Raw genomic sequence first — 27,549 nt, 5'->3', positions numbered from 1 at the left:
TTTCTCTCTTTTCTAAAAAAAAATCCCGCTTTATTCAGGTATAACTTACATTTAATAAACCCTCCAATTTTGCCTATGTTTTAATGGTTTTGACAAATATGCAGTCCTGTAACCAGTACAGTCAAGATCTAGAATATGTACATCACCCCAGAAAGGTTTTTCATGCCCCCTTGCAGTCAGTCTCCTTGGAAACCACTGATTTATTTTCCGTAAGTTTCATATTTTTTCTAGACTGCTGTGTTAACAGTATCATATGGAATGTAATCTTTGATGTCTGCTTCTATCACTTAGCAAAATGCTTTTGAGATTCATTAATATTGTTAACCTGAATCAGCAGTTTCTCTTCATTGCTGGAGTGTTATGCCATTATATGTTTGTTTATCCATTCACCAGTTAAAGGACATTTATTTGTATTATTTCTAGTTTTTAGCTATTATGAACATAAGTTATGTAAACATTCATATATAAGTCCTTTTACAGGGCATGCTTTTATTTCTCCTAGGTAAATATCTAGAAGTGAAATTGCTAGGTTGTATGTTTAACTTTATCAGAAATTGCCAACTGTTTTCACAAGCGGCTGTACCTTTTCATGTCCCCACCAGCAGTGTATGAGAATTCCAGTTGCTCTGTATTCTCATTTGTACTGGGTATTATCGGTCCTTTCATTTCAGTGTGTGTTTAGTGATGTCTCTTTGTGGTTTTGATTTGCATTTCTCTAGTGACTATTAATGTTTGCCGTTGACCTGTCTTTTGTGGTACAGTGTCTTTTCAACTCTTCTGTTGGGCGCTTGTAGTCCTAGTCGTGTATTCTGGGCACAACATATTCAGATATAGGTTTTACGGATATTTTCTCTCAGTCTATAGCTGGCCTTTTCTTCCTTTTTTTTTTTTTTAAATGGTGAGACTTTCAATAAGCAAAAGTTTTTAATTTTGGTAAAGTTCAGTTATTTTCTTTTTGTGGTTTATGTCTTTCAAACTCTATCTGGGAAACCTCTGCCTGGCCCCAGTCATGGGATTTACTTCTGTGTTTTAGGAATTTTTTAGTTTTAGTTCTTATGTTGGGTCTGTTTGACCCATTTAAAGTTATTTTTTTGCATATGGTAGGAAGTAAGGGGCAGGGCTCATTTTGTTTCATATGGATACCCAATTATTCCATCACCTTTTGTTTAAAAGGGAATACTTTTCCCATTGAAATACTTTGAATTGGAAAGGATAGTCTTTTGTTGAAAATCAGTCAACCATATATATGTGGGAGTATTTTCTGTATTCCCTGTTTTATTTCACTGATCTTTGTTCCTATTTGTATGCCCAAATATACTGTCTTGATTACTATAGCTTCATAGTAAGTTTTGGAACCAGATAGTGTGATTTTTTCCAACTTTGTTCTCTTTTAAAATGGCTTTGGTTACTCTATGTTCTTTTATTTCTCCCCTCGTCATACTCTGTTCAAACCATAGCTAGAAACCAAAGCCCAGAGTAGCTAGCTTGGAATTTTCCCTCACTGCTGACTACAGAGCCATTGAAGTAGGTCTTGGTCCTTGTAGTCCTTGATGAAAATAGAGACCATCGAAGAACTCAGCAGTCAGGTCAACTTAGTGTGTAAAACAGTGCAACAGAGGACCGTACACAATGATCCTGTCCATTTTTAAAGCAGTCCATTTTTGTCTTTGGCTTTCAAATTGGTATTTTGCTACTTTAGGAGGGAGAAAGCAAAAAGAAAGCCTTTTGTGGCATGATTGAAGAAACAGTTCTTTTCTATTAGTTCTATCTCTGACTACTCAGAAGTTATTTTATGGCTACTTCTGATTTCATACAGTCAATCTTCTTCAAACAATAGTAGCTGAGATTAAACACTCTTTGCTTGTTGCTTTGCTTGGAATAAGATTTCCAATGGTTTAATTCCAAGTATTTGTGATTTATATTTGGCTAACAGTCACCAATGTAAATTTCCTTATAGACCCTGCTGTCTACATAACTATGTCCTGAAGGCCGATCCCCTTTCTTTTATGTTTCTTTTTATTGCTGCATATATGAATTGTAATCCTTCAGGTTTGTAGATGGGAACAGGCACTATTTCTGTAGTTTTATACTTCAGGATATTAATTTTAATTTGTATAAACATTTGATTCTTTGAAATTTACAAAGCTGATAACAGTATTTGTATGTAATTCTTAAGCAAGTCATTAGCTTAATTCATTCTTTCCCAACTTTCTTTTCATTATTGCCTTTTGAAAAAAAGATTTTATTTCTTTTTTTTTTTAATTTTTTTTTTCAATGTTTATTTATTTTTGGGACAGAGAGAGACAGAGCATGAATGGGGGAGGGTCAGAGAGAGAGGGAGACACAGAATCGGAAACAGGCTCCAGGCTCTGAGCCATCAGCCCAGAGCCTGACGCGGGGCTCAAACTCACGGACCGCGAGATCGTGACCTGGCTGAAGTCGGACGCTTAACCGACTGCGCCACCCAGGCGCCCCAAAAGATTTTATTTCTAAGTAATGTCTATACCCAACATGGGGCCTGAACTCACAGCCCCGAGATCAAGAGTCACATGCTCTACCAACTGAGCCAGCCAGGAACCCCTCATTATTTTTAAGAAAGAAATTAAATATGAAGGAATAATATTTTGTTGGAAAAAGTTGAGTTTTAGAAGAGCCACAAACTATTGTAATAGTTAAGCTTTTTGTCCTTTAAGAACGAGTTTTCCTCCTTTGAGAGTGATATTGCCACCATTGAGAATGCATGGTCTAGTTGATAGAAAAGGTAATTCAGTGACAATTACAATGGTAATAACTTTCCTTTATTAAGTGACTCTTATGTATCAGACACTGTACCATGGGCTGTACAGATTTATCTGATATAGTTCTCATAAAGATCAAATGAGTGTATAATTTCCATTTTTTGAATAAAGAAACTGAGACAGAGGAGTTGTTACCTTATCTAAAACTGAGTTTCAAAGTGTAGATCTCAGTATACTTCTGTGACCTCAAAAGTCTCCTCCTCTTATTTTCCACCCCTCACAATGATATTATTCAAATTAATTGAAAAGTCATGCTATTTTGTGGCCACAGACACATAATTTACTGTGGCATTTGAAGTTCCAACATACTGACTTCTAGGAATGGTTCTGTCCTTCCTGTTTGACATTGCTGGTAGGTCATCAAAGAATTTTTGGTCTGTGAGTCGCTTACAGTTTACTGGGCAGAACAGTTGGCAAGTTGATTGTAAGAAATTCTGGAAGCATAAAAGAATAATTCTAGAGAGGATTTTTGTAACCACAGAAAACCTTATTTTGTCTCTGAAGAATTTAGGCACAATTTCCCTGTATTCTGATGTTCCTAAAGAGCTCTTCATGTATAGTATGTAATTCATCATTTAAAGTTCTTTTTTTTCCCTTTTCATATTTGCCCATTTAAAAGGGTGAAAATAGTATGATAGAAATCTATTTGTGTAAGCAAATATAAAATGCAAAGTTAACCTTTCCCCAGGTCCAACTTCTAAAAGCTACTCAAAGAGGTCTTCAATTTTCCCCCTAATTTTAAACGCATATGTCACCATCTGTATCTATATATCTATGATATCCTTTTTATTTGTAAAATTGAGATTACATGTAAAATTGTGCCATGTATTGCTTTAGTCATTCTTTTAAAATCATTGTACTGTGTAGCATTTCATTGCAGCTTTTTTTTGTGATTTGTCCTGTGTATTATAAGCTACGTGGTTTGTCCAAATATTAAATATTCCAAGGAATCTTGAAGAATATCCTTAGCACACATAGTTTGTCATCTTTGTGAGTATATTTGTACAGTAAATTATAGCAGTAAAACTCTTAAATGACAGGGCATGTGTTGTAAATTTTCATACATGTTGCCAAATTGCCCTTCAAAAAGGGTTCAGGAAAGTACACTGATGCCAAACAGTATGAGAAGGCCCACTCTTACGCCACTAGATATTCTAAAACTTAAGATTTATGCCAATCTGATAGGTGAAAAACAATGTCTTGTTTTGATTTGCCTATCTTTACTTGTAAGGGAGGGTAAGCATATTTTCTGTCTTTGTTGCTTTGTGTGTGTGTGTGTGTGTGTGTGTTTTAAGGAATTACTTATTCATATTGTCCATTTTCCTATTGTGAAATTCATGTTTAGCTTAGTTTTATTGATTGTATGAGATCTTTGCAAGTGAAAGAAATTAGTTCTTTTTCATCTGTGTGGCTGTTTTCCCAACTTTACCAATTTCAGTATGGCTTTTACAAGTTTTTGTTTATTTGACATTTAAAACAATCAATTGTGTTGAGGTATAATTTACATAGACAAAAGGCACACATTTTAAGTCTCCAGTGTAATTTGTTTTGACAGTTGAACTTACTTGTGTAACTGCCACTTCACTCAAGGTCTGGGATAATTACATCATTCCAAATAGTTGCTTCGTGCTCTTTGCAGGTAATTGCACCACTCCTGGCCCCAGAAGAGAATTCATTTGCTTTTTGTTAACTGCACCTAAGTTTGTCTTAGGAGCTTTTATGTGGAATCAGATAGTGTATATTCTTTTGTGACCAAGATTCTGATCAGCATAAAGCTTGATATTCACCCAGCTTTTTGTATCCGTATTTTGTGCCTTTTAATTGCAGAATTATATTTATTTATATAACAGAATTCGCTTATGTTGTCACTTTTTGTATTAGTTTCTGAGGGCTAGCGTAACACATTATAGGAGACAGTGTGGCTTGAAAACGTGAGTTTATTCTTTCACAGTTCTGGAAGTTAGAAGTCTGAAATCAGGATGTTGGTGGTCTCATGGTGTCGCTGAGAGCTTTGGAGGAAAAAGTCCTCCTTGCCTGTTCTTAGTTTTTGGTGGCTGCCGGCAGTCCTTGGCATTCTTTCATTTGCAACTGTATTTCCAGTCTTTGCCTGGTATTCTTCCCTGTGTCTCTTTGTCTGTTTTCCTCTTTTTATAAAAGCACCAGTTATAATTAACGAAGTCTACCCTACTCAAGTGTGACTTCATCTTGGTTGTATCTGTAATGACTGTTTCCAAATAACATCACATTCATAGATAACAGATGTAAGAACTTGAACATATCTTTTTGGGGACGCAGTTCAACCTACAACAGTTCTCCTCTGGCACTGGAAAATTGATGTCCTTCTCATGTGGGTAATGCATTTGCCATACTCTAACAGTCCTTAAAGTCTTAACGATTCCAGAATCAACTTTAAGTATAAAATACTCATCTAAATACAATCATCTCAAAAAGTTGAAAATTTCATCTTTTATTTCATCTGGATCAGGTATGGGTGAGACACTGGGTATAATCCATTCTCAGCCAAAATTACTCTCCATCCACAGACCTGTGAAACTAGAAAACAAGTTCTCTGCTTCTAAAATACAGTGATGGGGGGGTGTCTCAGTCGGTTAGCTGTCTGACTTCAGCTCAGGTCATGGTCTCACAGTTCCTGAGTTCGAGCCCCATGTGGGGCTGTCTGCTGTCAGCACAGAGTCTGCTTCCGATTCTCTGTCCCCCTCTCTTTCTTTCTGTCACCCACTTGCACTCCTGCTCTCTCAAAAATAAATACACATTAAAAAATAATAAAATACAATGGCGGGACAGGCATAGATAAAAACGACACTCCCAATCCCGAAGGGAGAAATTAGAAAGAAGAGAGGGGTCACATGTCCCAAGCAAGTCTAACCCAGAAGGGCAAATTTCATTCATTTGGAAGTCCTGGGAATAACCCCTATGGTGTACTGCTTTGTTCCCTCAGTCTTACTAGGGGAACAGCCCCATCTTCTTGGCCAGCAGGATGGCAGCCTTGCCCTAGAGCAGTTACTCTACTCACTTTGGCCCTCAGAGTCATTCTTCTTTTATTTCATTACATCTCTGTCCTTTTAATCTGCTGGAATAAAATTCTTGAAAATCTTGTTGGTCTCCCATGGATGTCATGGGAATCCCCATCATTAGGCACAAGAGTACTCTATAGAGTCTTCCTGGATAACTAAGTTTTTCTCCTGGCTTCTGATGAGAGAGTTGATTGAATCCATAAATCGCATGCCTGATCTCTTTAGCAAACAGTTTTCCTGCCATGTCCTTGGCTCTGTTTTCAGAACAGATATTTAGATTCGTTGAGAATTTTCTGAATTATTAAGCGCATGTTCCCTTTTCCTTAACAATTCCTGCCTTAATTTATCTCTTTCCTCTTGAATTTTACCATAAGCAGCAAGGAGAAACCAGGCTACCCCGGTTTCTGCATGTTGATTGGAAATCTCACCTAAATCTCCAAGTTCATCATTACAAGTTCTGCTTGCACCCCTGAATAATAGAGCACAATTCAGCCATGTTCTCTGCCACTTTCATGGCTAACAAGACTACCCTTTACTCCAGTTTTCAATAACATGTTTCTCATTTCTTTCGTTTTCAATAACAAGTTTCTATCATGAATGGAGTTTAATTTTGCCAGATGCTTGTTTTTGGGTCTGTTGAGGTGATCAGGTACATGTTCTCCTATTCTGTTAATGTGATGAATTACATTGATTGATTTCCAAATGTTTAAAAGCTTTCAGTCCTTGGGATAAACTGCAGATGGTGGTTAACTTGATTTCCTAGTATTTTGTTGAGAATATTTTCATTTATAATCATGAGGGTTATTGCTCTGTAGTTTTCTTATTATGCCTTTGTCTTTGGTATCGAAGTAATGCTTATCTCACGTGATGAGTTGGGAACTGTTTCAAGGGGTTTGTGTAGGATTGGTATTTTTTTTCTTAAAGGTTTGGTATAAAATTCACCATCTGGGCCTGCAGTTCTTTGTGAAAAGAAATTAACTACAAGTTTATTATTTTTTTCAATATATAGGACTATTCACATTGTAGAGTTGTTCTATATTTGATATGGTGTTTGAGTCTTTGATCAAGCTCTTTGTCCATTCCCTGCATCCTGTTTTTCTCCAGTCCATTTACTCACCCCTTCAACCTACTCTGTTTCAAATTAGGGTCTAATGGGATATGAAGATTAAGAAGGTTTTTTTAGAATTTTATCTCCTCACCTTCTTTCTCCCATAATGTTGCTGGGCAAGCTGGGTTAGGTGTCCTCCAAATTCCTAAAATCTTCTGTTTCACTCTTCTCTTGGCTTCTACTTAACAGAGATTACAGCATGAGGTTTTGCACCTTCTTTGTTTACTTTGAACTATTTTTTCTTGCCAGTTCTTTTTAAAATTATGGTTTTTGGTGCAGTTGTAAAGGGGATTGGTTCCTTGATTTCTCGTTCTGCTGCTTCATTAGTGGTGTATGCAGCAGATTTCTGTGGGTTGATTTTGTATCCTGTGACTTTGCTGAATTCATGTATCAGTTCCAGCAGTTTTTTGGTGGAGTCTTGGGGTTTTCCCGAAGTATCATGTCATCTGTGAAGAATGAAAGTTTGACTTCTTCCTTGCCGATTTGGATGCCTCCTATTTCTTTTTGTTGTCTGATTGCTGAGGCTAGGACTTCCCGTATTATGTTGAACAGCAGTGGTGAGAGGGGACATCCCTTTGTGTTCCTGATCTAAGGGGGAGAGTCTCAGTCTTCCCCCATTGAGCATGATACTAACTGTGGGTCTTTCATGTATGGCCTTTATGAAGTTGAGGTGTGTTTCTTCTGTCCCTCCTTTCTTGAGGGTTTTTATCAATAAAGCATGCTGCATTTTGTCAAATGCTTTTTCTACATCTATTTGAGACGATCGTGTGGTTCTTATCCTTTCTTTTATTAATGTGATGATTTGCAGATACTGAACCAGCCCTAGAGCCCAGGAATGAATCCCACTTGATTGTGGTGAATAATTCTTTTAATGTATTGTTGGATTCAATTTGCTAGTATCTTGTTGAGAATTTTTGCCTCCATGTTCCTCAGGGAAATTAGTCCATAATTCTCCTTCTTAGTGAGGTCTTTGGTTTTGGAATCAGGGTAATGCTGGCCTCACAGAATGAGTTTGGAAGTTTTCCTTCCATTTCTGTTTTTTGGAACAGCTTCAAAAATTATTTTTCATATTTATTTTGTTAGCTTTTCTATGATCGGGCCTGTCTTAACCAAAATCTTATATTAAGAAAGTTCTGGGGGGCGCCTGGGTGGTGCAGTCGGTTAGGCGTCCGACTTCAGCCAGGTCACGATCTCGCGGTCCGTGAGTTCGAGCCCCGCGTCGGGCTCTGGGCTGACGGCTCAGAGCCTGGAGCCTGTTTCCGATTCTGTGTCTCCCTCTCTCTCTGCCCCTACCCCATTCATGCTCTGTCTCTCTCTGTCCCAAAAAATGAATAAACGTTGAAAAAAAAAATTAAAAAAAGAAAGTTCTGGGACACTGGATGTCTCCGACTCTTAATTCTGGCTCAGGTCATGATCCCAGGGTCCTGGGATCGAGTTCCTCACTGAATGTGGAGGCTGCTTAAGATTGTCCGTCTCTCCCCCTCTGCCCCTTTCCCCTGCTTGTGTGTTCTCTGTTTCTCTAAAAATAAACTAAAAAAGAAAATACATTAAAAAAAGTTCTGATTTTTTCCCTTTTAGTATGTTGGCCTTAGTACCTCATATAGGTTACAGAATGACAGAGGACAAAGACATCATTTTATGTTTTCCATCTACTCCTCCCCATGACACCGGACACCTAGTCGTGACTCAGTGACTTGTTGGGTATTGATTGATTGGAGTATAATTTATAAAAGTAAAGATGAGTCTTGGTTCATGATCCTTACATTCTACTCCAGTTTTTACAACATTCCCTTCCAAGGTTAAGGTTTTAATGATTTAAAGAGGTGCAAGGACCTATGGTAACCTGACATCATATTTCATTATATTCTTTTTTATTTCTATTCCTATACTTTTTATCCTTTTCCATCTTAGTTGTTGGAAAATGCAATTTCTTTCCCTATTGATTTGGTCCTTGTACATTTAGCAAGTATTGATTCTTCCCTGAACTCTTTTGGTGCATTTCTAAGAGAGCAGAAGCTGAAGAACTTTATTTCATTTTATTCAAACAAGCACTAATATACTAGTTATTCTGTAGGAAATAGCTAGAATTTTCCCAGTTATGTAGTTTGTAATTGCATTTTAACTGCTTTTGCCATTGTTAAAGATAGCCTGTTATCCTCTTTCAATTTTTAAAAATGAGGTTATTTACTGATTGTCCGCCAAGATGAGTTGGTAGCCTAACTTGGATTTTTGTCATGTGTTGGAGAAATAAAGTAGAATTTCCTGTTTCAAAATAGATTTTTAAACACATGCATTAACTTAGCATACATTTATTGTACTATGTAAGTAAAACTTAAATTTGGAATTTGATTACTATTTGAATAAGATGGGAAATAAACTTTAATTTAAATATGGGAGAGAGAAAATCATAGTCTGAAGAGTAATTGTAATTTAAATCCAGGGTTCTGAAGTTTATTGCCTCACATTTTTCTTTTATATAATCTTGAGTGTATTCCCTAATTTCTCATTATTTCAATTTTCTTATTGGTTAACACTTGATGTTTATTCCAAAGAAACCTAATTAAATTAAAATTCTAGTTAGTAATATCACACCACTATCAATGTAGCTATAGTGTTTCGTTAATCTTAGTTATATTCATCATAGCCATATATTTTCTAGCACTGTGCTTATTTGTTGCTGGGATATAAAATTTATTTAACCTTTGTGGAACTCAGTTACTTCGTCTATTAATTAAGGATACTTAAAACAATAATTGAAGAAATTGCCAGATGACTTCTTAAATTCCTTCTAATTTAAACCTTTTATGATTTTATAAATTTTATCATTTATGATTATATATGATTTTATGATATATAAATTCATGACTTTATGATTGCCTAAATATGATTATATTATTTTATGCTTATATAAATTATTACATTTTTTTTTTACTTTGGAAAATACCTAAATTCAAAAGATCTTAAAAGATGTAATTCTGAATGCACATATTACATGTCAGAGCTGACAGTATTAGAAATATTTTTTCAAAATGCAGGGGACTTAAGAGAAGCTATGTAGTAACTCTCTTGGAGTCCAGGCATGACCAAGTATGGCAGGATAATTGTATCTCTCTAATTTTATTATTAAAGATCTTCTAGGAAATATCCTCACAGTTACGGTGTAGGACATGATAGTTTTATTGAATATTTTAAAAACCAAATCTAAATCTTGTGTTATAGTACTTTTCCAAAGGAGATGGAGTAGAGTAAGTTATGTCTGTTCAGAACTTTCCTGGCTTTATGATTATCTGCTCTTTTTATAAGTTGCCTTAGTGTTGTGTGTTATTTGTGCTTCTATAGGTAGTAACTGGAAAGTTTCCATAATCACCAGTGACTTGCCAAATTCAGGGACCAGCTCACAGATTTATATTATACTGTATGGACAACATAGAAGTTCAGCGCCTATATATCTTTGTGGAACAGATGGAGCTCAATTTCAGGATGGCCGTGAAGACATATTTACTGTAAGTAATAAAATTGAGTAAAATCTATTAATGCAAATGATACAGCAAGTTGGTACTTTGGAATGAATGCAGTCTATCAAACTGGTGCTTTCTGTTATAACACCATGGGTCCTGTAGAAGACCAATCAAAGGTAATTCATGGCAGTTTTCTTTAAGCAGATTAGACACAAGTAAAACTGCAATACAGTAAGAGACAGTAGCTGGAGAGAGATACTAGATGGTCAACCTTTATTGTTTCTCTGCTTGCGGCTGTCAGGGGCAAGGGCTTATCCCTTTCTGGCTGAGGCTCTAAGAGATAAGGCTCAAAGTCAGAGTCATGAAGGAAAAAAAATACAATTATCAAATAAAGGAGAGTAAAGATGTTGTAATCAAATTATTAGGTCATGGCTAGACACATTGAGATCAAGATTAGGGAGAAATAGAGGTAGCAGGGGAGACCAGTATCAGACCAGTTGTTAAACTAAAGTCAGAAAGATTAGCAACCAAAGGAAAGACTCGAAATGAGTCAAGTACCTTGCACTTTATAGGTATTTAATAGTATCTGTTGAATGAATGATTGGATGCATAGAGGGATTGTTTTGAATCATGTAGAAATAGAGAATAAAACCACAATCAGAAAAGGGTATCCTTACGTATCTTAAATCTTTGTAGTATACTCACCTCCATGTGATCCTGGGTGTTTGGTTTACTACAATCAGTGTACTCAGCCGACATATGTCATAGGAGAGGCTGAATCATGTGGAACCAAACTAATAGTTTAGTTTGAACTATCCTTTCCATATTTTCTATATGAATCAGTATTGAAATTCTTTCTTGTGTTGATGGGCTCTGCAAGTAAAAAATGAACACTGACATTATTTTGCATCTGTAAGAAATAGTTTTAGAAGTGACTAAAGATATACAAAAGAGTCTAAGTTGTTTTTTTGTTTGTTTGTTTTGCTGTTAGTTCATGTGTACCTTTAATCAAGGTATACCTTCGCATGGTGTATAGGGTTAAGTCATTCAGAATTCTCTACTAACAAAGGTGCACCTATAACTCTTCATTCCCATTTTCTTCTCCCACAGGAGATCATTTTCATAGTTTGATGCTTCTGATTTTCTGAGCACTGCTACCTACATTTCAGGTCTTTTCTGTTGTCTTGCTCTTTTTTTTTGTTTGTTTGTTTTCGTTTATTATTTTGAAAGAGAAAGAGAGAGAGAGAATGAGTTGGGGAGGGGCAGAGAGAGGGGGGAGAGAGAATCCCAAGCAGGCTCCATGCTGTCAGTGCAGAGCCCGATGAGGGGCTTAATGTCATGAACCATGAGATCATGGCCTGAGCCAAACTGAAAAGTTGGATGCTTAGCCGACTGAGCCAGCTAGGCACCCTGTGTTCTTCTTCCATGAGCCCTAGGATTGATAGATGTATATCTCGTTAGTAGAGGTAACATCTTCATTAATTTTAGGATCTTGTTGTTGATTTTGATCATAGTTTTCATTCATTCTGATAAATTGGTTTCTTGTGAGTGTTCTTAGGTAAATTGTGTTTTCCCTTATTTCCTATTGTTTTCTTGCATAGATATTTTTTATTGTGGTAAAATCCACAAAATAAAATCCACCATTTTAACCATTTAAAAGCATGTCATTCAGTGGCATGTATATTCACAGTGTTGTTCCACCGTCACTACTATCTAGTTCCAGAACATTTTAGTCACCCCCAAGGAAACCTCACTATGCAGTCTCCAGTCCCTTTTCCCCCAACCCCTAGCAACCTCTAATGTACTCTCTGTCTTTAAGGATTTGCCAGTTCTGGATATTCCGTGCAAATGGAATCATGTATGGCCTTTGTGTCTGGCCTCTTTCACTTAGCATAATGTTTTCAAGGTTCATCCTTGCATGTATTAGTACTTCTTTCCTTTTTATGGCTGAATAATATTTAACTGTATGGAAATACCACATTTTGTTTATCCATTCATCTGTTGGTGGATATTTGGGTTATTTGTATTTGTATTTGTATCCATTCATCTGTTGGTGGATATTTGGGCTATTGTGAATAGTGCTGCTGTGAACATTCGTGTGTAAGTAATTTTTTCATTGAACACTTGTTTTCATTTGAGTATATATTTAAAAGTGGAACTTCTGGGTCTTATGGTAATTCTGTGTTTAATGTTTTGAGGAACAGCCAAACTGTTTTCCACAATGGCTCTATTATCTTACATTTTCACCACCAAAGCATGAGGGTTTCACTCTCTACATTTTCACTAATGTTTGTTGTTGTTGATTAAAACAATTCTAGCTAAACTTTTTGGGTGGGTGTGAGGTAGGATCTCATTGTCATTTTGATTTACATTTTCATACGAAGTGATATTGAATATCACTTTATGTACTTGTATGCTAGTTGTATATCTTCTTTGGAAAAATACCTATTTATATCCTTAGTTCATCTTTAATTGGGTTGTTTTTCTTTTTGTTGTTGCCTTGTAAGAGTTCTTTATGTATTCTGAATACTAGACCCTCATCAGAAATAGGATTTGCAAATACTTTCCCTTATTTTATAGGTTGTCTTCACTCTTTTGGTAGTATTTTTTAATGCATAAGAATTTTAAATTTTGATGATGTCTAATTTATGTATTTTTTCTTTTGTTGCTTATGTTTTTGGTGTCATATTTAAGAAACCATCGACAAAATCAAGGCCATGAAGATGTATCCATATGTTTTTTTCTATATTCTTTGATTAATTTTGAACTAAATTTTGTATAAGGTGTGAGGTAAAATCTGGTTCCATTCTTTTGCACGTCTATATCTTGCCGTCCTAGCACTATTTGTTCTTTCCTCATTGACTAGTCTTATACCCCTATTGAAAATCAACTGATCATAGATGTAGAGGGTTTATGTCTGGACTTTAAATTCTATTCCATTGATCTATGTGTCTATCTTTATGCCTGTACCACACAGTTTTCATTACTGTAGCTTGGTAGTAAGTTTTGAAATCAGAAAGTATGAGTCCTTCAATCTGTTCTTATTTTTCAAGATTGCTTTGACAATTTGTGGCCCCTTGCCACAAATTCCATAGGAATTTTAGGATGTTTCTACAAAGTAAGCCATTGGGGTTTTGGTAGGAATTACATTGAATCTGTAGATCACTTTGGGTAATATTTACATCTTATCAACATTAAGCCTTTCAGTCCATGAACATGATATCTTTACATTTATTTGGGTGTTCTTTAATTTCTTTCAGCAACATTTTGTAGTTTTTCTTGGGTAAGTCTTGCGCCCCCTTGGTTAAGGTTATTCCTAAGAAGGTTATTCATTTTGATGCTATATAAATATTTTCTTGACATTTTCTTGACTAACTGCTCTAGCTAGAACTTCCAGTATAAGGTTGAATAGAAGTCACAAAAACTGGCATCCTTGTCTTGTTCCTGATTTGTCTTTCACCACTGAGTCTAATATTTTCTGTAGGTTTTTCATAAATGTCGTTTATTATGTTCAGGAAGTTTTCTTCTATTCCTATTTTGTTGAGTATTTTTATCATTAAAAGTGTGTTGGATTCTGACAGTTTTTTTTTTGCATCAATTGAGATAACTTTTCTACTTCCTTCTATTTATGTGATGTATTAATATTTGTATGTTGAATCACTCTGAATTCCTGGGATAAGTCCTAGTTGGTTATGATGTGTAAACTTTTTAATATGCTCTTAGATTCAATTGGATAGTATTTGTTGAAGATTTTTTCCTCTAGATTTACAAGGGAATGTATTTGTAGTTTTCTTGTCATGGATTTGTCTGACTTTAGTATTAGGGTGATGCTGACCTTGTAGAATGAGTTACAAGGTGTTCCCACCTCTTCTATTTTTTGGGAAGACTTTGAGATGAATTAGTGTTCATTCTTCTTAAAATAGCAGCAGGGGTTGGGGCACCTTGGTGACTCAGTCGGTTAAGTGTCCGACTCTCACTTTTAGCTTAGGTCATGATCTCACGGGTTTCTGAGATTGAGCCCTGCATCCACCTCTGGTGCTGACAGTGCAGAGCCTGCTTGGGATTCTCTCTCCCTGTCTCTCTGCCCCTCCCCTGCATGCTCACACACTCTCATCCTGTCTCTCGCTCTCAGAATAAATAAACAACAACAACAACAAAAGAAGTAGTGGCTTAAGATGGCGGTGTAGGAAGACACTGACCTCACCTCCTCTCACAAATACACCAAATCCACAGCTACATATAGAACAGTTCCCTCTGAAAAAGAGCTGAAAACTAGCCCAACAGCTCCTCCACAACAACGGATAAAAGGGCAACACTGAGATGGGTAAGAGAGGCAGACATGCAGTCTTGCCAAAAACCGCATCCCTGGTGCGGTGACCCACATCGGGAGGGATCTCACAAATGTGGAGCTTCTTCCTGAAAAGTGAGGGGTTTGTGCCCCACATCAGGCACCCCAACCCTTGGGACCTGCACAAGAGAGACAAGTCCCCAAAATGTCTGGCTCTGAAGACCAACGGAACCTACATCTGGGAGACCCAAAGGGCTGTAGGGAACTGAGGTTCTGTGGTCTGGGGCTTGTGTACAGATTCATTCACCCCATTACCCAGTGCAAAAGCAGCAGTTTGAAAAGCACCTACACCCTGTGTGAAGGAGATTCATTTGCTAATCTTAGAGCACCTGCCAGAATTACAGGGGCCTGTTGGGACTCTCTCCCGGGGTGGAGGCCCTGGCAGGTGCATTTTTTCACTCACTTTATTTTGCTAGAGCCAACAGGCATGCCTTGCCCCCACACTCTCCCACAGCCCCACTCGCACCAGTAGGCATCCCTGGCCCCACAGTTTTTCTGCAGCCCCACTAAAGCCAGAGGTTGCAGGCTCTGGTGGCCAGGAGGGTATGCATTTCTGGGCTCCCTGGGTGAAACAATCAGAGTTAATTCTGTACCCTCAGGGCATGAGACAGACAGCAGACTGAAACAGTCTTCCTGTGAAAAAAGCTGATTTACGGGTCACAGAGCTTCAGCCTGAGGGACAGGCTTCCGCTTTACCACACATGTAGGTGCTGTGCAGTTGCTCCCAGGGAATGCAAGTCAGGAGCTGTTATCTCTGTGCTCTTCCTTGGCCTCATACCTTCCTCTCACCTATACCTCCCAGGAAGGAGCTTGGTCTTTGCACCTCTTGCCAAGGAGATACCTCCGGATGGCCTGGTCTAGAGGCCAAAGGGGCTAACGATTGTTGTCCCGTAAGACTGGGTATTTTTGCATTATGCTTATTTATTCATGTATCATTTTCGTATGTAAGACATTTTTCATTGAAATATAGTTGACATATAACATTATATTCATTTCAGGGGTACAACAAGTGATTCAACATTTATGTACATTATGAGAGGATCACCACGACAGGTCTAATTACCACCCGTCACCACACAAAATTATTGCAGTATTGTTGACTGTATTCCCTAGGTTGCACTTTACATCCCTGTGACTTATTTATTTGCTAACTGGAAGTTTGTGGCTCTTAATCCCCTTCACCTGTTTCACCCACTCCCCGCACCCCACCCCTCCAGCAACCACCAGTTTGTTCTCCATACTTACGATTCTGTTCTGTTTGTTCATTTGTTTTCTTACATCCTCTTGCTGGATTGATCCCTTTATCTTTATGTAATGCCCTCCTTTATCTCTTGTTAGTCTTTCTTTTAAAGCCTGTTTTGTCTATGTATTGCTAGTCTAGCTTTCTCATTGTTTCCATTTGCATGGGATAGCTTTTTTCATCCTTTCACTTTGTATGTGAGTCCTTTGTAGGCAGTATATAGATGGATCTTTTTTTTTTTTAAATCCATTTAGCTACCTATGTCTTTTTAAAGTTTATTTTATTTTTAATTTTTTAACAAGTATAATTAACATACAGTATTATATTAGTTTTAGGTGTACAGTATAATGACAACAGTTCTACAAATTACTCAGTGCTCATCAAATAACCGTACTCTTGATATCCTGTATCTGTTTCATTCCTCCCCTGCCCACCTCCCCATTGGCAACTAGTTTGTTCTCTGTATTTAAGAGTCTCTTTTTCTGTTTGTCTCTTTTTTTCTTTGTTTCATTTGTTTCGTTGTCTTGTTTCAACAAGACCCTTATTTCACTTATCATTATTCCCTCTAGGTCCATCCATGTTTTTGCAAATAGTAAGATCTCATTCCTGTTTATGGCTGAGTAATATTCCACGGTATGTATATATATATATATATATATATATATATATATATGTATATATACCACCTCTACTTTATCCATTCATCTACTGATGGACACTGGGCTGCTTCCATATCTTGGCTATTGTAAATAATGCTACAATAAATGTAGGGGTGCATATATCTTTTCAGATTAGTGTTTTGATATAATTGGATAAATACCTAGTAGTGGAATTACTGGACTGTATAGTAATTCTATTTTTTATTTTTCACAGACCTCCATACTGTTTTCCACAGTAGCTGCCCCAATTTATGTTCCTGTCATTAGTGCACGAGGGTTTTTTTTTTCCTTATCCTTGCTAACACTTGTTATTTCTGTTTTTATTTTTTTAATTTTATCTTTTTATTTTTAGAGAGAGTGTGTGTGAGCAGGGGAGAGATGCAGAGGGTGTGAGAGAGAAGAGAGAGAGAGAGAGAGAGAGAGAGAGAGAGAGAGAGACAGAGAATATGAATCCCATTTAGGCTCCACACTTCTCTATCCCACAACCCTGGAATCATGACCTGAGCTGAAATCAAGAGTTGGATGCTCAGCTGACTGAGCTACCCAGGCGCCCCTGTGTTTTTCATTTTAGTCATTCTGACAGTTGTAAAGTGATATTTCATTGTGGTTTTAATTTGCGTTTTCCTGATGATTAGTGATGTTGAACATTTTTTTCATGTATCTGTTGGCCATCAGTAGATGTCTTTGGAAAAATGTCTATTTAGGTTTTCTGACCATTTTTATTAAATCAGATTTTTTGTTTTTTTGTTTTGTTTTGGTGTTGAGTTGTGTGAATTCTTTATATATTTTGAATATTAATGCCTTATCAGATATATCACTTGTAAATATCTTCTCCCATTCAGTAGGTTTTCTTTTTGTTTTATTGATAGCTTCCTTTGCTGTGCAAACATTTTTTATTTTGGTGTAGTTCCAATAGTTTATTTTTGCCTTTGTTTTTCTTGCGTGAGGACACATACCTAGAAAAAATTTTCCTATGGCTGATGTCAGAGAAATTACTGCCTATATTTTCTTCTTAGGAGTTTTGCAGATTCAGGTCTCACATTTAAGTCCCTAATCCATTTTGAGTTTATTTTTGTGTATGGTGTAAGAAAGTGGTCTAATTTCATTTTTTTGCATGTAGCTGTCCAGTTTTCCTACTATTTGTTGAAGAGACTGTCTTTTGCTTTTATATTCTTGCCTCCTTTGTTGTAGATTAATTGACAAATAAATGTGGATTTATTTCTGTGCTCTCTCCTGTTCTAATGATCTGTACGTCTGTTTTTGTGCCAGTACCACACTGTTTTGATTATTACAGCTTTATAGTATATCTTGAAATCTTGGATTAAGATACCTCTAGCTTTGTTTTTCTTTCCCAAGATTTCTTTGGCTATTCAGGGTCTTTAGTGGTTCAGTACAAATTTTAGTATTATTCTAGTTTTGTGAAAAATGTTGGTTACCCAACAACAGGGTCTGTTGATTGGAGTATTTAGTCCATTTACATTTAAAGTAATTATGGATAGGAATGTACTTATTGACATTTTGCCCATTGTTTCCTGGTTGTGTTTGTAGTTCTTCTCTGTTCCTTTCTTCTTTTCTTGCTTTCTTTCCTTGTGATTTGATGACTTTCTTTAGTGCTATATTTGGATTCCTTTCTGTTTATTTTTTGTGTATCTCTTATGGGTTTTTGGTTTGTAATTACCATGAAGTTTATATGTAACACCCTAAACATATAACAGTCTATTTTAAGTTTATGCTCACCTAGGTTCAAACACTTTCTTAAAGTGTTACGTTCCCCCAACCCTCACCAGTTATTATAAATGTATAGTTGATTTATATATATATATATATATATATATGTATATATATATATGTATAGTAGATATATAGTTGTGTGTGCATACACACACACACACACACACACACATAGTTGATTTTCACTACTTTTTTCTTTTAACCTTTATACTGGCTTTATAAGTGGTTGACCAAGTACCTTTATTATACGTTTGCTTTGCTTTTCTGCTTAAAGAAATCCCTTTAACTCTTTTTATAAGGCTGGTTTAGTTGTGGTGAATTTTTTTTACCTTTTGTTTATCTGGGAAAATCTTATCTCTCCTTCCATTCTGAATGATAATTTTGCCAAGTAGAGTATTCTTGATTGTAGGCTTTTTCCTTTCAGCACTTTCAATGTATCAATCCACTCCCTTCTGACCTGCAAAGTTTCTGTTAAGCGTTCAGCTGACAGTTTCTTTTCTCTTGCTGCTCTTAAGATTCTCTCTTCATCTTTAATTTTTTGACATTTTAAGTATTAAGTATCTTGGTGTGGACCTCTTTGGGTTCATCTTGCTTGGGGCTCCCTGTGTTTCTTGGACCTGGGTGTCTGTTTCCTTCCTCAGATTAAGGAAATTTTCAACTATTATTTCTTCAAGCAAGTCTTCTGCCTCTCTCTCTCTCTTTCTGAGACATCTATAGTGCAAATGTTAGTACACTTGATGTTTTCCCAGAGGTCCCTTAAAATATCTTCATCTTTTAAAAATTCTCTTTTTCTTTTTGCTGTTCAAGTTGGGTGATTTCTACTACCCTGTCTTTCAGAACACTGATTTGATCTTCTGTATCATCTAATTTGCTTTTGATTCCCTCTAGTGTATTTTTCCTTTTAGTTATTGTATTCTTTAGCTCTGATTGGTTCCTTTCTATGTTTTCTATATTACTATTGAAGTTCTATGTTCATCCATTTTTCTCCTGAGTTTAACGAGCGTCTTTATGACCATTACTTGGAACTCTTTATCAGGTAGATTGCTTATCTCTATTTCGTTTAGCTTTTTTTATGAGGTTTTATCTTGTTATTTTACTTGGGACATATTCCTCTGTCTCCTCATTTTGCCTCTGTGTTTCTATATATTACGTAGATGAGCTATGTTTCCTGGTTGTGAAGGAGCAGCCTTATTTGGAAGGTGCCCTGTGGGGCTGAGAAGTTCAGTCCTTCCTAGTCACCAGAAGGAGGTGCTCCCAGGGTGTCTCCTGTATGGGCTGTGTGCCCTCCTGCATGGCTGGGGCATGACTGCTGTGGGCACACTGGTCAATTGGGCTGGCCTTTGGCTTGGGTGACTGAGAGGCCTGACCACAGCTGCTTTGGGCGTGCTGGTAAGTGGGAGCATCTTTGTAAGGGTTCCGGTGCCAGCTGAGGCTGCCTGTCAGGTGTGGTGGGGCAGAAGCTACTTTGGAGGGGTGTCTGCCAGGGGTTAGAGTGTGGGAGCGAGTCTGCAGGGGAATGCAAGGGACGCAAGTGGTGCTAGCAAGGTAGATGGAAAGTGTCAGAAACAGTGCCCATGAGGTCTGGATTGCCTAGGTCGAAGAAGTATAAGAAAAATATCACCAATCAGTGCCGCTCTTTCTGGAGAAAGTTCCTACAGATTCCTACCTCTGTGGCACATGCCCTAAAATTAGTCAGTAAATATCTTTCACTTATGGCCGAGGTGCTTTCAAACTGCTGCCTTTGTGCTGAGTCTTGGAGCAAGTGAGATTGTGCATCAGTGTTTTAAGAGCACAGTCTTGGTTTTCTATAACCTTCCAGCTTCCCCAGAGTTACCCCCCATTGATTTTCAAAGCTAGACATTATAGGGGCAGCTTGTTTTCCTAGTACAGGTCCCCAGGGCAGTGGTGCCCGATGTGGGGCTTGATCCTCTCACTCCTCAGGGAACACTTCCATATTTGTGATATTCCTCCTATATCTCGGTCTCCCGGTGGGGGTGTGGGTTGACCAGACTGTGTCTCTGCCATTTCTATTCATCTTGACGTGGCTTTTTCTTTATGAATTTCCAGCTGTTCTACTAGTCTTTAGCTCATTTTTAGAGAGAGAGAGTTGTTTTGTTGTGACCACGGGAGGAAGTGAGCTTAGGATCTTCCTACTTTGCTGTCTTGATGTCATCTCTGTTTTACAGGCTTTAAAGGTTGTTGCCTGAAGGTCTGGTTTTTAATCAGCCTACAAGTATGAGTTGACTGAGATCCCTCTTCTTGGAGCACTGACAGGTCTTAGGACAACCTCAATAACTGGGACCTATAAGGAATAAATCAAGTTGCTTAGACAGTCACAAAGGTCCAAGAGATAACCAAGTACTAGGGTAAGGTTGAATGATCAGTTCAACTCCTATATAAGGGCGCTCCCTCAAGATTGAGAGAGGTAGCTGTTTTACCTCATATGCAGAGATAAACACTGAGAATCAAGCAAAATGAAGAAACAGAGGAATATATTTCAAAAGAAAGAACAAAACAACTTTCCCCATACAAGGGAACCCTCATAAGTTCTTCAGCAGATTTGTCAGCAAAAATTTTGCTGTCCAGAAGGGAGTGGCATGATTATTTAAAGTGCCGAAGGGAAAAAACTTATAACCGAGAACGTGAACCGGAAAATTATCTTTTAGAATTGAGGAGAGATCATGAGTTTTTCAGATAAGCAAAGCTAAAGGAGTTCATCTCCACTAAACTGGCCTTACAGGAAATGTTAAAGGGGCTTCTTTAAACTGAAAAGAAAGGGTGGTCGTTACTAACAAGAAAACATATGAAAGTAAAAATCTCACAGGTACAAGTAGTATATGTAACAGATTAATTACTTACAAAACTAGTATAAAGATTAGAAGACAAAAGCAGTAAAAATAACTATACAATAATTAGATAAGGGACACAAAATGGATGTGGAATGTGACATCAAAAACAAAACATGGGAAGGGGTGTAAAAATGTAGTTTTAGAACGCATTTAGATTTAAATTGCTGTCAACTTAAAATAGACGTTTATATATGTAGGCTGTTATGTGAGCCCTATGGTAACCACAAAGCAAAAAAAAAATCTATTATAAATACACAAAAGATAATGAGAAAAGAAATTAAGAGAGTCATCATACCACAAGGGAAGATCTGGAGAAGAAAGGGAGAGAGAAGAATTATGGAAATAGCCGGAAGACAATGAACAAAATGGCATATCTATCAATAATTACTTTAAATGGAAATGGACTAAATGCTCTAATCAGAAAACATAGGGTGGCTGAATGGGTAAAAAAAAAAAAAAAAAGACCTATCTATATGCTGCCTACAAGAGACTCACTTCAGTTCTAAACACACACAGACTAAAAGTGAAGGGATAGAAAAAGATATTTCCTGCAAATGGAAACCAAAAGAAAGCTGAGGTAAATATGATATCAGGCAAAACAGACTTTAAACAAAGACTCTGATAAAAGATGAAGATGAGCATTATGTAATGATAAAGGGATCAATCCAAGGGGAGATACATTGGTACAGATTCACACACCCAATATAAGAGCACCTAAATATGTAAAGCAAATACTAACACCTGAAGGGAGAAATTGACAGCAGTATAATAATAGTAGATAGATGACTTTAGTTCCCCACTTATATCAATGTTTAGATTTTTCAGACAGAAAATCAATAAGGAAATACTGGCCTTAAATGATACATGAGCCCAGATGGACTTAATAGATAAGTACAGAACATTTCATCCTAATGCAGCAAGATAACACATTCTCCCCAAGTGCATATGGAACATTCTGCAGAATAGATAACATGTCAGGCCACCAAAAAAGTCTCAATAAATCTAAAAAGATTGAAATCATATCAAGATCTTCACTTACCACGATGATATGAAATGAGAAATCAACTAGAAGACAAAAGTCTGGGAAAATCACAAATATGTGGAGATTGAAAAACAAATTACTGAATAAGCAGCGGGGTCAGTGAAAGGAAAAATAAAAAAATACCTTGAAACAAATGAAAATGGACATACAACATACCCAAATCTATGACATGTAGCAATAGTAGTTTTAATGGGTAAGTTTCTAGCCAGGCAGGCCTATCTTAGGACACAAGAAAAATCTCACATAAACAATTTAACTTTGCACCTAAAGAATCTAGAAAGAAGAATAAACAAAGCCCAAACTCAGTAAGAGGAAGGAGATAATAAAGATCAGAGGCCAAATATATGAAATAGAGACTGAAAATGACAATACAAAAGATCAGTGAGACAAAGAGCTTGTTCTTTGACAAGATAAAATTGACAAACATTGGTGAGACGTTCTGAGAAAAAGAGAGAGGGCTCAAATAAAACCGGAAATGAAAGAGCAAAAGTTACAACTAATACCAAAGAGAAACAAAGGCTCATCGGAGGTTACTGTGAACAATTATACACCAACAAATTGGACAATGTATAAGAAATGGATAAATTCCTAGAATATACAGCCTTCTAAGACTGAATCATGAAGAAATAGAATACTGGAAAGGAAAAAGAAAACTCTCGCTATATGTGGATTACATGTTTTTACATATAGGAAACCCCAAATAATCTACCAAAAATTGTGAGAACTAATAAGCGTATTCAGTAGTTTCAGGGCACAAAACCAGTATACAAAAATCTATTTTGTTTTTGTATACTAACAATAAAGTATAAGAAGGAGACCCTAAGAAAACAATCCCAGTTAAATTTACATCAACAAGAATAAAATACCTAGAAATAAATTTAACCAAGGAGGTGAAATTTCTGTACACCAAAAACTATAGACATTGATGAAAGATATTGAAGAAGACACAAATATTTCATGCTCATGGATTAAAAGACTTAATATAATTAAAATGTCCATATTAGCCAAGGCTACTCTATTTGTGGATTGCATGTTTATATATACAGGAAATCCCAAAGAATGTACCAAAAGTTGTGAGAACTAATAAGCATATTCAGTAGTTTCAGGGCACAAAACCAGTATACAAAAATCTATTTTGTTTTTATTTACTAACAATATAGTATAAGAAGGAGAACCCCAAGAAAAAAATCCCAGTTACATTTGCATCAACAAGAATAAAATACCTAGAAATAAATTCAACCAAGGAGGTGAAATTTCTGTACCCCAAAAACTAGAGAAGACATCGATGAAAGATATTGAAGAAGACACAAATAAATATTTCATGCTCATGGATTAGAAGACAATATTACTAAAATGTTCATATTAGCCAAAGCAATTTACATATTAAATGCTATCCCTCTGAAAGTTTATGGCATTTTTCACAGAAATAGATCAAATAATCCTATTGTTTGTATGAAACCCCAAAAGATCCCAAGTAACCAAAACAGTCTTGAGGAAGAAGAAGAAAGCTGGAGGTATCACAATCCCAGATTTGAATATACTACAAACCTGTAGTAATCAAAACAGTATGCTGTCGACATAAAAACAGATCAGAATAGAGAGCTCAGAAATAAAGCCACGCATATATAGTCAATCTTGGTATAGGGGACAAGAATATGTAACAAATGTGCTGGGGAAACTGGACAGCCACATGCAAAAGAATGAAACTGGACCACTGTATTACACCATATACAGAAATTAGCAAAATCAATTAAACTCTTGAATGTAAGATCTGAAACTGTAAAACTGAAGAAAACATATGTAGTAAGCTTTTTGACACCAGTCTTGGTGATGACTTTTTGGATTCCAAAGACAAGGGCAACTAAGCAAAAATAAACCAGTAGGAGTATATCAAACTGAACTCTTCTGTATAGTGAAAGAAATCATCAACAAAATGAAAAGGCAACCTACTGAATAGAAGGTATTTCCAAGTCATATATCTAATAAGGGGTTAATATCCAAAATATATAATGAACTCCTGTAGCTCAATAACAGAATAGAAACAATCTGATTTAAAAAATGGGAGAAGATCTGAATAGACATATTCCCAAAGAACATACATAGATGTCCAAGAGGCACATGAAAAGATGCTCAATGTAACCAACTAATTGTGAGGAAAATGCAAATCAAACCCATGAGATATCACCTCCTACATTTAGAATGGCTACCATCAAAAAGACAAGAAATAATGTGTTGACAGCAAAGTGGAGAAAAGAGAACCCTTTGCACTGTTGGTGGTCATGTAAATTGGTGCAATCACTGTGGAGAATACTGTGGAGATTTCTCAAAAAATTAAATATAGAAATACCATACAATCCAGCAATTCCACTTCTGAGTATTTATCCAAAGAAAATGAAAATACTAATTCAAAAAAATAAATATACTCCTGTGTTCATTGCAGCATTATTTACAATATCCAAGATATGGAAACAACCAAGTGTTTGGTTGGATAGATGGATGGATGAATGGATAAAGGTGTGGTGTAAATACACAATGGAATACACTCAGTCATAAAAAAGAGTGAGATCTTGCCATTTGAGACAATATAAGTATACCTTGAGGGTATTATACTAAGTGAAATAAATCAGAAAAAGACAAATACCATATGATTTCACTTATATGCAGAATCTTAAAAAAAAAAACAACAACAAGAAAACAAAACAAAACAAAACAAATAGATACCCAGAAGAGATTGGTAGTTTCCAGAGGGGAAGGGAGTTGAGGGTTGGGTAAAATGGGTGAAGAGTGTCAAGAGGTACAACTTCCAGCCATAAAATAAGTAAGGGGGATGTAATGTTATAGCAGTGACTGTAGTCAGTAATGTTGGATTGCACATTTGAAAGTTGCTAAGTAAATCTTAAAATTTCTCATCACAGGAAAAAAATCACAAAACTTTGCATGGTGACAGATGGTAACTAGACTTATTGGGGTGACCATTTCATAGATTATACAAATAACACATCATTGCGTTGTGTACCTGAATGTAATATAATGTCATATGACAGTTATACCTCAGTCAAAAAGAACATTACATATTAATGATAAAAAAAGTATTTGGTAGAATTTACCAGTGAAGCCAACTATTCTGGGCCTTTTTTTTATTGGGAGGTTTTTGATAACTGATTTAATCTCTTTACTTTTTAAAAAATATGTTTATAATGGGGCGCCTGGGTGGCTCAGTTGGTTAAGCGGCCGACCTCGGCTCAGGTCATGATCTCGCGGTCTGTGAGTTCGAGCCCCGCGTCGGGCTCTGTGCTGACAGCTCAGAGCCTGGAGCCTGTTTCAGATTCTGTGTCTCCCTCTCTCTCTGACCCTCCCCCGTTCATGCTCTGTCTCTCACTGTCTCAAAACTAAATAAACGTTAAAAAAAATTAAAAAAAATATATGTTTATTTATTTTTGAGAGAGAGAGTGAGCTCATGCATGAGTTGGGGAGGGGCCTAGAGAGAGGGGGACAGAGGATCTGAAGTGGGCTCTGCACTGACAGCAGAGAGCCCAACGCGGGGCTCAAACTCATGAACCATGAGATCATGGTCTGAGCTGAAGTCAGATGCTTGACTGACTGAGCCACCCAGACATCCCAGTCTCTTTACTTTTTATAGGCCTATTGAGTATCTGTTTTTCCCTGGGTCAGTTTTGATAGTTTGTGTGTTTCTAAGATTTGTCCATTTCATACAGGTTATCTAATTTTTTGGCATACAATTATTCATGATGTTCTTCTTTTTAAAATTTTTTTGAAGTCTATTTAGTTTTGAGAGAGAGGGCAAGCAGGGGAGGGGCAGAGAGAGTGGGACAGAGGATCCAAAGCAGGCTCTGCACAGACAGCAGTGAGCCTGATGTGGGTCTCGAACTTAAGAACTGTGAGATCATGACCTGAGCTGAAGTAGGATGCTCAACCTACCAAGCCACCCAGGTGCCCAAGATGTTCTTTTTTTCAGTAATCCTTTTTCTTAAAAAAATTTTTTTTTCAATGTTTGTTTATTTTTGGGAGAGAAAGAGAGAGCATGAGCGGGGGAGGGTTAGAGAGAGGGGGACACAGAATCTGAAGCAGGCTCCAGGCTCTGAGCTGTCGGCATGGAGCCCAACGCGGGGCTTGAATTCATGAACCGAACCATGAGACCATGACCTGAGCCAAAGCTGGATGCTTAACCGACTGAGCCAGCCAGGTGCCCCTCAGTAATCCTTTTTCTTTCTGTAAGGTTAGTAGTAATGTCTCTATTCGTTTCTAATTTTAGCAATTTGAGTATTCTTTCTTTTTTCTAAAGAAAAAATATTTGTCAATTTTGGTGTTCTTAAAGAATGAGCTTTTGGTTTCATTGATTTTATTTTCTGTTTTATCTTCATTCTAATTTTTTTTTAATGTTTATTTTTGAGAGAGACAAGAGACAGAATGCGAGTGGGTTGGGGTAGAGAGAGAGGGAGACACAGAATCTGAAGCAGGCTCCAGGCTCCGAGCTGTCAGCACAGAGCCTGACATGGGGCTCGAACTCACGAACTGTGAGATCATGACCTGAGCCGAAGTCGGACGCTCAACTGACTGAGCCACCCAGATGCCTCTGTTTTATCTTCATTCTTTTACTTCATTTCTTTTGCTAGTTGTGCATTTAATTTTCTTTTTCTAGTTCTCTTACATTGTAAAGCTAGATTGAGATCTTCCTTCTTCCTCTTCCTCTTTTCCCTGTTTTCTCCTCCCACCTCTTTTCCCCTTTCCTCTCTCCCCTTTGTCCTCCCTCCTTCTCCTCTTCCGCTTTCCCTTCTTCTTTTTGCTTAGAGTCTCTGGATTTATTAGGTCAGAATCTCCAAAGAATTTTTTTTTCACAGTAAGCTTGCCAATTTAGCTGGTGGGCACCCATCTGAAATGATTTCCTTCTTTAAGTACATTCAAATTTTAAGGAATTGCAGCCTAAATTTCCCTCTGAGCTCTGCTTTCACTTTATTCCATATATTTTTTTGTGTTATTATTGTTTTTCATTCATCTCAAGTTATTTTTTAATTTCCCTTGCAGTTTCTTTGACTCATTGGGTACTTAAGAGTGTGGTTTTTAATTTACATATAATTATGGCTTGTTCATTTTTCCTTCTTCTAGTGATTTATAATTTCATTCCATTGTAGTTAGAAACTCTTCCCTCTATGACTTCAGTCTTATTTAATTTGCAAAACTTTTTTTGTCGTATAACATATAGTCTGTTCTGGAGAATGAATATTCCATGTGCACTTGAGAGCACTATATTCTGCTGTTACTG

At 36.8% G+C, this 27,549-nt stretch overlaps 1 protein-coding gene across 1 annotated transcript in view; it reads left to right on the top strand.

Moving 5' to 3' along the window:
* RP1 (RP1 axonemal microtubule associated) overlaps positions 1 to 27,549 on the top strand; it is a 206,728-nt gene that overhangs the window by 67,222 nt on the left and 111,957 nt on the right. Inside the window, exon 4 of the mRNA XM_045455237.1 lies at positions 10,281 to 10,444. Coding sequence (XP_045311193.1) covers positions 10,281 to 10,444 — 164 coding nt within the window. The remainder of the gene's footprint in view (positions 1 to 10,280; positions 10,445 to 27,549) is intronic.

Source organism: Leopardus geoffroyi, chromosome C3, assembly GCF_018350155.1.
Source record: "Leopardus geoffroyi isolate Oge1 chromosome C3, O.geoffroyi_Oge1_pat1.0, whole genome shotgun sequence".
In the NCBI taxonomy this organism is placed as follows: Eukaryota; Metazoa; Chordata; class Mammalia; order Carnivora; family Felidae; genus Leopardus; species Leopardus geoffroyi.
This window is presented reverse-complemented; position numbering and strand designations above follow the sequence as displayed.